General features: G+C 40.9%; 1 protein-coding gene across 2 annotated transcripts in view; it reads left to right on the top strand.

Moving 5' to 3' along the window:
- Positions 1–12,554, top strand: part of rab39bb (RAB39B, member RAS oncogene family b) — an 18,453-nt gene extending 5,899 nt beyond the window's left edge. For both annotated transcript variants that reach the window (XM_040140485.1, XM_040140483.1), the window contains 3 exons: positions 510–799; positions 9,117–9,297; positions 11,691–12,554. In XM_040140485.1, the coding sequence (XP_039996419.1) occupies positions 585–799; positions 9,117–9,297; positions 11,691–11,936 (642 nt within the window). In that variant the 5' untranslated portion in view covers positions 510–584 and the 3' untranslated portion in view covers positions 11,937–12,554. The remainder of the gene's footprint in view (positions 1–509; positions 800–9,116; positions 9,298–11,690) is intronic.

Raw genomic sequence — 12,554 nt, 5'->3', positions numbered from 1 at the left:
CGTAAGACATAGAATAATAAATCCACTATCGATAATTTTTGTCTTATATGTATGTGTTATCAATACTTTTTAAACCATTATGTACTGGTGTGTTGCAAAGTTTGAAAATCTGATAGAACTCCAGAAATGTTTTTTTTTTGTTTTTTTGTTTTTTTGTACACGTGCATGTGCCTAAACGCTCCCAAGATTGTTACCTGGAGGTTACAAGAGTAGTCTGTTACAAACTAGTAAAGCACAGGGGGACAATAAGCGATGCAGTAAATCACAGGAATGTTGTGATAGATGCAAACTGCCTAATGCATTGGGCCTGACCTACCTTCATCGTATCACAGTGAAGCTAATACTGAGTATCACACCCATTGTAAATCCAAGCTCCTATACACCAATCAAATGTTATATGTGTATTATTTAAAAAAAAAAGAAAACTATAATAATAATTTTATGTTGTTGATCTCTCTCTCTCTCTCTCTCTGTCGCGCACGCGCGCACTCACGCACGCGCCTCTCCAGCGCTCACGCCGCGACAGACCGACAGACAGACCCGAGCCACAGACCGTCAGAGCGACAGACAGACGCAGCCAAGTCATGGAGGCGATATGGCTCTATCAGTTCCGGCTGATCGTCATCGGGGACTCGACGGTGGGCAAGTCGTGTCTGATCCGGCGGTTCACGGAGGGCCGCTTCGCCCAGGTGTCGGACCCCACCGTCGGCGTGGACTTCTTCTCGCGGCTGGTGGAGATCGAGCCCGGGAAGCGGATCAAGCTGCAGATCTGGGACACCGCGGGCCAGGAGCGCTTCAGGTGAGAGCAGATGGGCGTCAGAGAGAGAGAGAGAGAGAGAGAGAGAGAGAGTTGTATTCCTGTTACATTACCGTAGCAATGTGCGGAGCTTTCTAGAGTGAAGTAGTCTGCTTGTGGTTTCTCCCGCATTTGTACGGTTTTATGGGGGGGATATTATGTCTGCAGGCAAATGAGTTTATCTGATTTCTTGGAGTTAATATGCCATTAGCGCCCACAGTCCGTCTCTGCATGCTCGTTTGTGGTAGTCATTATCCACGGAGGTGAAGTATTTAGAGCCTTAAGTGAAAGCAGCAAACCCACACTGTAAAAAAACACTCATTTTGAAGTAAAAAAAAAAAAAGAAAACAAACCAATTCTGGGTCATAAGTATTCCTAGCAAAATGTATTTAAAGTAGTAGTTCAGTGTTATCATAAATCTAATAAATCTAATAAATCTAATGTGGCTGGTTGAGGGAGGGGAGCTGACGTAAACTAATTCACGTGCCGCTGCTTTGGTAGTTTTAATCTAGAGGATGCATTTAACGAGGTGATTACATGTTGTGGTTATGAAGTCTGAATGTGACACACGACGGCAGCTGTGAGATACATGCAGTGGAGTGAAAAGCGCAAGATTTCCCCTCTGAGACGTAGTGAATCAGAGACACAAAGGAGGGTAGGAGATACTCGCTCATCGTAAAACTGTACTTACATTCCAGCACTTCTTATGTGTAACGTTTTGTAATATTTCCATATAGTGACGCTGCGAGAAAGATCAGGACAAAGAAGCGTTTTATTTACATGCAGGGGAGTTGAGCGTGTTCCCCTTCGCAAACCTTTCACAGGCGGTGAAACCACTTAATAATAAATTTGCGTTGACATGTACCGTTCTGAAACTTCTGCTGTCTCTCCGGGTTAAAAGGGTCGGTTTTGCACAATAGGAAGTAGTGAATTGTACCGTATGTTCCTGCGAAAACCAGTCGATGTGGAGTTTACACAGGAGGAAGGACGGCACGAGCCGCCGGCTGCAGAAACACGTCACGTCATTGACCGTGTAACGCTTGACTGACGCATGATCTCTGGGAACTGCAGTGCAGAAAGCGCGGCGGTGGTCATTTGGCACCACGGATGTCCCCCGGCGTGAGTGAAAACAAGGAATTTGTGGTTTACCGCTGCAGTTTTGATTCATTTGGAAACTGCAGCAACGGAAAATCAGGAAATGTAATGCCAGAGAACACTCGTTGAAGTTCCCAGAATTTAATGACATAGTCTGGAGGTTTTTTAAGACCCGAATTTCCACCTGAAGTTAATTTGTTTGCCTGCACTAGAGGAAGAGCCGTTATTTAAATGCGGATTGAGGTGATACAAGCAGGGTAAAAAAAAAAAGACCAGAGGGGTTGTTTCTAACAGGTAAACGCCACCGAGTGTTCTTAACGCCTGAAACTGGCAGGTGTGTATTTTAATATCACAGGCGATTCAGCCTCTAAAATAAACCTGTTTTTCAGTCCGAGGGAGAATCGTAACTCAGACACGGTTTTAGTTTCATTCTGTTGGAAGTAATTTAAAGGAAATATTAGACATTCAAATCAAATAATATATTGACTGGGGGGAAAAAAAACTGAAAAGTTACAGTGGCTGTTTTACCATATCCCTAATTTAGGCCACTTAGCCTGCAAATGATCCTAGTTTTGACTTGTGTTCCATTGAATTAATTATTGAAGTAACAAAGACAAATGTGGTTAGCTATTCATTTATTTATTTATCTGGGATAAACCACGATGGAATTAAAACAAAAAGAATTGCATTTCTTTGTTGCACGGATTGTGCTACCTTACAGCAAACGTCACAGAAATGAACCAGAACCAGTGTATTTATTTAGACCGTTTTGGGAATAATAGAATAGAATAGCGCACAAAAGGAAACTAAAGTAATTCCAGTAATGCTATGCATAACTATACAAATTCACTATACATATAGTACACATGTACAGGATAGCTACAGCTATAGAGATACATCAGGGCTAGTCAACCTCGTCTTCTGCATTTGGCCACAAGCTCTAATCCACATCTTGTCTCATCTCACACCTACTGTCTTTCCTTCGACACACCTGGGAAAGAATCTCCGTGCGGGTCTGGTCCATCCCTGACAGTCTTCTGCAGATGTTTTTTAAACCACTCTGTGAACGGAAGAGAGCGGCGAAACGTCACATCGTCCCATGTCATTAAAAAGCTTCTGGATTTAGATTGACCCGTCTCCTTTCCTCACCCGGCATAAGTCCTGCACAGAGGACGGAAAATTCGAGGAATGAAAACGGGCCTCAGCGTTTATGCGGTTTTATTTTTTTTCTTTTCCAGTCTGTATCACAGTGGTTTTGTGTTACGTTAGGTTTAGACCGTAAAATTGAACAGTTTTTACAATAGTATGTTAACGTGTTTGGAATGATTTTGGTGGGGCTTGAGTTTGAGTGAGAAAACGACGCATGAAATTTGAAAGATGTGCTCTTTGAATGCACTTTGTGTCAAAGGGAATGATAAGCCATCCACAGTTCAGTCCACGCTGACTTCAGTTGTGCTGAAGAGTTTTGAAAAGGTCCACTCAGTATAGAGAAGAGTTGGCAGCTGTAAAGTGAACTGTAAAACGCAGTTTGCGTAGTATTTCAGAAATCCAGGAGGAAGGGAAAATGAAGGTGAAGGTGAAGATCACCACATAACGGCAGGTGATTCTCATCCAAAGTTACAGCATACAATCACGTTATCACGCAGTATCACATGGTCAGAAGTCTGTTTCGACCCAGGGTTTTGCAGACTTCTCTACATCTTATTAGCACCACATTGTCCTAAATGCTTTCATACCCATAGGCACTAAAAACCCCCGGAGGTTACGGTGCCAAAACCTGTCGAGGAAAAAAAACCCCAAAACACATACAGTATGTACAGTACAGTGCCTCTCTTCTGGCTCTTTGACAGAATAATAACAAATATAAACATAACCCTAAAGGAGTCCAGCTCTAATACACTACTCAAATACACATAAATTGTTGCATGAACTTCAATAATATAAGAACCCACTGTATGTAACTTGTGATAACAACATAAAAATGTATTAAATACCAATAACTGGCTCGATTTATTGTTAAATAATTCGATTTGTTCATTTATTCATTCACATTATGATTAAGAGCAACTCATAAAATATGAGTTATATCATATACAGTGATCTGCGTATATTTGTATCATTTATCTCCTAAACATAACTTGTATCAGTTGTAGACCTATCTGCTGTGTGCACAAGAAAAATAAAAACTTTATGAATTGAAAATATAAGAAATAAAGGTGGAAAAAAAACTTTACACTACAGCTCACTGATCATTTTTGTTTACAAGGAAATCCAACAGGGCACCTTTAAGTCTTTGTAAGAAAGTACATACGAAATTGCAAAGTACAGTACGACGCATCAACGCATAAAGTGCAACTCTGAGACTTTTCAGGAAAAAATGTTGGCATAGAAAAGAAGGAAAAAAGTCACAGCAAATTATCCTGTTGTAAGCCTGTTATTATGAAGTTCTTACTGAGATGTTCTGCTCCATTATTACCCCTGAAAACTTTACACCTATTGTTACCCTCCTGTTTACCACCTATTCTGACTATGACACACAAACAAAAATATTACCTGCTACCGCCTGTGTAATTGTCTTAGTGTTACCATGTTTTTAACAACCCTTCACAACCCTGTTTAACTGAGCTGTCGCGTAAAATGCTACTAAAGAATACTGATCAACTTTATTTATATAGCAACTTTTAAAACAACGTCATAAAGTGCTGTACAGAGGAAAACAAAAAATAAAATAAATTTACAGCATCAAATAAAAAATGAAAAAACTCTAAAACTAATAAAACTGGATAGTTAATTAAAACAGTAACAAAATAAACAAATAAAACATTTAAGAAACACAAACAACGACATAAAACAAAGTGGAGCTGGCAAACTAAAACTTTTTTTTTTTTTTAAGCGAATAAAAAGCTTTTTTTTAAAAAATAAGACGTTTTGAAGTGATTTAAAACGCGTTACTGATTCTGCAGGCCTCGGTACGTGTCCCTCAGTAATGTGTCAGATGAGCTAAAAAAAAGTAGTGTATGAAATTAGTTGTTGATTTTCACGCCTGGGCATGAAGTTAGAGAATATGTTGATAAATTCGATGGAGTCGGCAGCTCGTCCTGTAAAAGTGCCCTTGAGTCCCAACATCATCACAGAGCAGAGTAAATTTAGCTGAATGCCTAAAACGCAAATGTTTCCCTTTAAGAGCACTGTGTATGAGTATAATAATGATGTACTGTATATCTCACAGGCTAAAAGGCATCTTAACACACACACACACACACACACACATCTCCACTCATCATCTTGGTCTCACTTGTCAGCATGATTACCGTCTCCGTGGCAACTGTGTTACGTCCCTCCGTGACCGAAGGACTCATCAGAACATAGTTTTCATCCACACTGCAAGACACCAAGGGGCCATTTTGATGAGAAGTCTGAGTTTTTCTTGCAAATAAATCCGTGATCTGGTCACTTTTCTCTTTTAAACCGCAGGATGGGAATATAAGAGTCATTTCATGTAGGTAGAGGAGCACTTAACATCTCCTTCATTTCTTTTTTTCAAGGACATTGTTAGATGAGATATCCACCATTTAGAGAAAAGTGGAATCTGTGCTGGTATGTTTCATATGACACGTGGATGAAATGACAGTTATTATATAGTCTCAAGCTTTTGTCTTCTTCCAGATTTCTGGTAAACTTTAACATAAGTCGAGTCAGATGTATTGATTAGCTCTTCACTATGTTTCTCGTTTTTACGAAGAAAAGAAAAAACTTATTTTCTTGACGTTAGCACAGCAGTCTGATTTACAGATGTTGTTTCAAGACACTCAGCAAAAATTTTGAATTGATTTTGAGATGCCTTGATAGTAATGCTTAAGTGGACCTTTGAGTTTAGAAGATTTTGTTACACATAAAGTCTCCAAAGGTCAAGAATGAATGTATGTGCTCACATGGATTCAATGTTTTCAGTAACTGATCGTGTGTTGAAAACTGGCCTATTGTTGCTTTAAGGCCATCGGGGAAAGCTAAAGATATACGTAGAGCTGGAACGATCGAAAGTCGATTAATTGATCGTCAGAAAAATAACCTGCAACTATTTTGATAATCAATTAATTGTCTAAGTCATTTCTCAAGCAAAAATACCAAACAATCCCAAGTTTGATCGGTTTTGTGGATTCGCTGTTTTTCCTTTTCCCATACAATAGCAAATCAGTCATTTTGGGCTTCTGAGTGGACAGGAGCTTTTCAAAGGCATCAGTTTTAGCTTTAGGGAAATGTAAAGGCAGTTTCCAATATTTTCTGACATTAAATAGAAAAGGAGAAAAACAATCGGCAGTGTAGCCGTAAGCCTAAGTAGTTTAAATAAATGTTGTTAATCTTGAATATGATTTTGGTTTCTGGTGCAAAAAATATGATGTTTAATATTTTTATGTTTATCAACCAATCCAATGAAACGACCAAAACCAAAATTGAATTATTCCTAAGAAATATTCCTACAAAGGCAATACTTGTTGTATTGCCTTTGTAGGAATATATCTTATTCCCCTGTGCCATAGCTGTTCCTTGATTACACCGAACGTTGGCACGGTCGTTTATTTTGAGCCAACCCCACAAACAAGCGGCTGGCAGAAATACCAGGCAGCGCTCCAAACGTGTATCAATGCGCCACTGAAAATAGTCCCCAACAAATACAGCGTTTACTCCTGTTCGACCAACATTTGCGCAAAACTACAGTGCCGAGGTGTTTTTAGGAAATTATTAAGCCTTTTTAAAACTGAAACTACATGTGTGCAGCCAGTTTTAAAAGTTTTACATCCTCAGCAGGTACAAAGTGGCCTGAGGCTGAGAACTAGAAACGGGGGAGGAAAATCAGAAAGTATTAATGGACGAATGGCTTGTTGGTTTTGGTCCTGTCATGGGATTTGTTGACGATAAGAGACGTACGGAATAATGTAGCCCAATCCTTTGACCTTAAACCTGTGTCCCATAATGCCACACACAAAGATTTTAACTTAAATTTGTTAGACGTTTTGGATGTATTAATTTAGCGGCACAAATTGTCAAGTTTAAAGCTCTCAGATAACATCCTACGATAGGTCCATTAAGGATGCCATCTTGCCTATCCACGTTTTTAGATATTTTGTGACACTGTCGTTGGTTTTTGCCTGATTGTTTGTTTGTTTTTTTTCCTGCTCCTGTAAAGAGGATGATACTTGAATCCACCTCATGTGTTCTCGTCTTCTCTAGTGATGACTCAGATCTCGTCTTAGTCACTGTTTATTCATCTGTGTGGTCCTTCCTTCCATAAATATGTGTATTTGTGTATATATATATATACACATACACACATACATGCATGTGTTTGTGTGTGTCGAATCAGATGAATCACTGGTTCTGAATTTTGCCACCTACTCATCCTCCCTCACTGTATCCTCTCTATCGACTAATCCTCCCTTTATTCCTCTTTCTTGACACGACTCTCTTTCTGTCTCTACCTCAAACCTCTAATTTTGCTTCTTGTTATATTTGAGGTGGCGTTCTCTCTGCGAGGATACTGTGCGAAGATAGACGCCCCCCCATAAGAGGGTTGTTGTGTGTTTGTGTGCACGCGGGGTGTCAAATCTTGTCAAAATCTAGCAGCACTCCTCCCAGTCGGCCTGCAGTGATGAAGTAGTTTGGTGAAATCCAACCCGATGATTCTATTTTCCACTCTGGCTCCACTGATATTCGCGTGTAAAGGCTGATATTGGTATTATTGTATCAAAGTTGCCACTGGATGTAGAGTCATTAATCGTAGATAACTGGCATGTTGGCAGTGCTGATGTATTCCATTTCAGTTTCAGTTTAAATTACTCAAGATGCTGATAAAAATTCATGAAAAATCTACTGATTCAAATCAAAAATTGTTTAATCAAAGCTATGGCTGCAAAAGAAAGTAACAACATATCTGATAATCTATCCATTAATATTATGACTCTGTTCTAATTGTGATTTTTAGTTATTTCAAGCTTCAGGAACATTTTCTAAAAAAAAATTTTTTTCAATAGCACATTTTTTTTTCTTTCCTCTCGTGAAATCTACATTAAGTGGATGATTTTGTTTCTGCATGAAACCAAACAATTTTTGAGTTTAAATCATCAAAGTTCATGACAATAAGCAAAATCAAGCTAAGCTATCTAGGTTATCATTTTAGGCATAATTTTTAATACCCAGCTATTTCCAGTATCCTCTCTCCATCTAATTTGTTCTCAACTTCTCAGCACCTCCACCTGACAGCTCTATCACTTTTGCCCTTTTTTTCCCGTCTTTCACGCATCCTGTCATCGGTTTCTCTCTCTGATTACCTTTTTCCCCTGGATTTATCTCCTACTCTGCTTTTCACCAAATGTGGCTTACCCTCTGTCTCTTTATCGTGGACTTAGGTAATAGTCTTTGCCTCTCAAAACCCAAAAGTGCAAGTAATGGCTGTCTGCGTGTTTGTCTCAAATGTAACCTGCAAACAGCAGCATGTTTGGCTGATTACTTTAGTGTTGTAACCTAACCCAATTTTACATCTAAAGCCAAAGAGCATTTTGTTAGCTATGTTAAAACCTATTATTTGAAAATACAAACACTTAAGGAGAAATTTAACCTTGTCTTTTTTGTGGAAGTGTGTAAGCTAAACAGCCAAACAGGGAATATGTTACGATGAAGAAACAGTCTTATCTTTCCTTGTCTTTCTTATAATACGCGGACTAACTTGTTCAATTGCAATACAACAACAATGCTGTTTCTGTATTTCCATATCCTGTACTTACATGGATCAGCATGGATGCTAACCTTTTGCCTGGAACATGCCGCTTTAACCCGGGTCTTTTCTGGCATGATATCATGTATGGAACACGTGCATATTTAAGGTCACTTTCACAAGGTTCTCCATTTAAAACAAACTCGCTGGAAACATTCAAAAGTCAGTCACGGACAGATCTTTCAACCAACCCATGGAGCTAACGTTAGTTTGATCAGCTAGCTAGCTACAGCTGATGTAAACTTCCATCGACAGTTGTCATTTCAGGTCTAGAATCAAGGACTTTTATAGTGGTAAATCTGCCACCATTATCACTGTAAACTGCATGTTTCATGCAAGAACGGAAAGTTTGGCCTTCTTAGCAACAGTAACAGTGGGTATGTTGTATGTATTTATTGTACTTGGCAAATGACCTGCCCTATTCTTAATCTTTCCCTCCATTTGCATCCTCTGCAGGTCCATCACCAGGGCTTACTACCGTAACTCCGTGGGTGGGCTCCTCCTCTTCGACATCACCAATCGCCGCTCCTTCCAGAACGTCCACGATTGGCTGGAGGAGGCTCGTAGCCACGTCCAACCCCACAGCATCGTCTTCCTATTGGTCGGCCACAAGTGTGACCTGGAGGCACAGCGCCAGGTGTGCACAGTGCATAAAACTGAATTTAAAATACATGCGCAACAATTTCTTACGAGGCCGTGTGGTGTTAAATTGTGTTGCCGGGGATAGTGGCTCTTTTGAATGTTGCATAACACACAATTTATCAAAGTGTGCAGATTTTAAAAAAAAAAATCTTTTGTTCAATTTTAGATCAGCACAAATTTGGATAAGAGGCACTTCGTGACTCTCTAATTCTCTTGAGGCAGCTGGCTGACAGAAAGCAAAAATATCACCATTGAAAATCAGACATTACAGGATTACACTGCAAGGCACTCTGCACTACAGTGTGTCTGCACTCCTATAATAAGATGTTGTGAGCAAGATTAAAATGACATAAACCAGGATATTGGACAGTTTTCCTGTCTTAGCCACTTCATTCTTATCTTAATCTACTCATTGTCATCACTTTCTGTAGAAGGCTAATTCTCTAGCTGCTTAGCTGGCAACAGCTCAACAGAACTAGGTCAAAACCCAGGCGCTTTCTCAAACTGGACGCACCACCTGCTCTATTTGTAGTCACACTCACAGCTGAACGAAGTACCCTTCATTAACGCATAGGGTGTAAATACAGCGTCGAGCTTCGCGACGAACCTACCTCTCTGTGGCGTAAACAGCAACTGTTGCAACTTTTCGTAACCACGGTTTAATATGGGCACATCATAAACAGCACTAGTAACAGGCTATTTAAGTAACAGCGTGGGAAACAAGGTGGTAGACTCAATAAATTCACTTCCCGTCGGTGGTCATGTGGTCAGTAAGTCAGCATTGATGTAGACTCGCCATTGGAGGGTTTTATTACCCCCTTCCACTCCCCGCTATTTGGTTTGGGATGGCACTAAATGTGGCGGACCCTCCATGTTGAGCGCTCAAGCGGAGTGGAAGTGAGTAGGGAGAGGGTGTAGGAGTTGGTCTGAAAAAGAGCCCTAGTACAAGCCTGGACCGTGTAAGGTCAATGTGTGAAATTGAGGACGTACTTGAAAACTGTAGTGGAACCGCTGTGAACAACTACTTTTGATAGAAAGTAGCTAAAGCCTGCGCCAAAAGTCGCTAAACGTTTCTAGATGACGCAATACGCTTATTAGCATACTCATGTCATCACGTCCTTTTTTTGCATTCGGCCTAGCGTCAGCCGGGTTCAGCCATTTATATGTTTGCTTCTCTGCTACTGTCTGTGCTCACATATACAGCTGAATTCCCAATAAAGCTGTTCTCATTTACATGTTTTTCTGTTTCTGTTGTCAGACAACGGAACAAGTATGAAATAGTGACTGAAACGCGGCCCATGAAGACGACATGTTAAACCAGCGGTCACTTCCAAGCCGTTTCCAAGCCGCTGCTCTGCACTGCTAAAATCCTGATTTCTATAACCGCAACATTGTCTGACAAAATCACCACACAAATAAGATAAAGACAACGGCTGTGCTGTGATTTCGGCTACACTTACTTAAAATGATCACTCACAGAGAACGTTAGAAGCTCTTTCACTTCTATGTCGGCTGCCCTGTGGTCAATTGCATTAGAGGCATAGAGAGTGCCCGTGGAGGGAAAGTCCGACGCTCGCGACGCAATACACAGATACCGGCAATGTGTTGTAGATTCTTCTGAGACCTATAAAGGGAGATTTATAGTAGTGTGTAATGGGATTACAGCAGGGAATATAGTCATGTGGCCTGATAATAATAAAGGCGTCTAATGTTGCAGTGGCGATATCAGCAGGTAACATCTGACGCTGAACTATAAAATCGTAAAACACAGGACTGCCATCATGTATGAGCCCAGTTTAAAATCCTTTTACCACTGCTGGAACTTTTCCAAGATCCCAGGAACCTTTTTGAAGGCACCAGGGTCTTTACTTAGTTGCTCTGCCATAGTTCATGGCCACTCCATACTTTCTTATATCTCAGGAACTAATTGGTGGGGTTTGTGTTGTTTTGTTATAAATTGCATCTCAAGCAAAACCATTGTTTAGAAAATCTTCACGGTTACTGAGATGCAGTAAAGACGCAAACAGGAGCGCATGAACTGGACTCAGGTTCATTTTGCTCCACTTTCCCCGAATTCATTTGGGGAGATCTGAGCACAGGAAACGCACATGGGTGCCAACCAAAACAACCACACCAAGACCCTTTAAAGGGAAGTGGTCTTGGTCTTAGCACAAACGAATTCTAGAGATGTTTACTAGAGGACGGATCACTAGTAGAGAAGCAATCCTCGATCGGACCCAACTATGAGTTGTGCTCTCCAACGTTGAGCTAAAAGGCTCACGTAGCTAGATGTGCTTTGCATACTGTGATGCAGATGAACAAAATCAATAGCAGTTAGTCAGAGAATGTATCGAGGTCTGATCTTCATCTTTTCGTTTGATCTACTAGGTGACCCGCCAGGAGGCAGAGAAGCTGGCGGGAGCATACGGGATGCGCTACATCGAGACATCGGCCCGTGATGCCATCAATGTTGAGCACGCCTTCACTGAGCTGACCAGAGACATCTTCGCCTTGGTGCGGTCCGGCGACATCACAATCCAGGAGGGCTGGGAGGGCGTGAAGAGCGGGTTTGTCCCAAATGTGGTTCACTCCTCCGAGGAAGTGACCAAGAGTGACCGCCGCTGTCTCTGTTGATCTGGAAAGAGTTTTGAACGATGGGACTGAAGGCCAAAAGGGGAGGGAAGGATTCAGAGGGGAGTGGCTGACGGACTGAGGTGTTGGCCCTCTGACTGAAACTGTTGGCAACCCTCTGTTGTTCTTTCTTCAGACTGAATGCTGAAGGAGATGTTTTGAGGAATTTCAATGACAAGGCGGCAAAGAACACCTTAAACATGGGTGGATAGCTGAAGGGTTGTCCCCATTTCTAAATACGTTTTATTTGTTGGAGAGGAAGGATCACAGATGCTCATTTACTTGCGAGGGCTCCCATGATTCAGTTTCTTTAGTTTTGATATGGGCTTCTTGCCTGAAAATCCCCCCCTGAAAGTTTTCGAAAGGCCTTAGAAAGAGGATCAGTTTTGGTTCTTGCCAAAATGAGATGACGCTCTTGACCTGTGTCATCTTTCTTTCTCCCATCATCTCTTCCTTCACCTCTCCTTCTACTACTTCTTAACCTTCTCCTCTCCTCCAATATGCAATTACATGATCACTTACAAAATGACCACTTTTACGTTGGTGACCAACATCCTCCTAGCACATATCATTTAATAAAATTTTGTCAGTACCCTTAGATTAAAACTCCCTTGTTAACAA

This window comes from Xiphias gladius, chromosome 12 (genome assembly GCF_016859285.1).
Source record: "Xiphias gladius isolate SHS-SW01 ecotype Sanya breed wild chromosome 12, ASM1685928v1, whole genome shotgun sequence".
In the NCBI taxonomy this organism is placed as follows: Eukaryota; Metazoa; Chordata; class Actinopteri; order Istiophoriformes; family Xiphiidae; genus Xiphias; species Xiphias gladius.
Note: the sequence above shows the minus strand (reverse complement) of the source record. Positions and strands in the feature narration are given on the sequence as shown.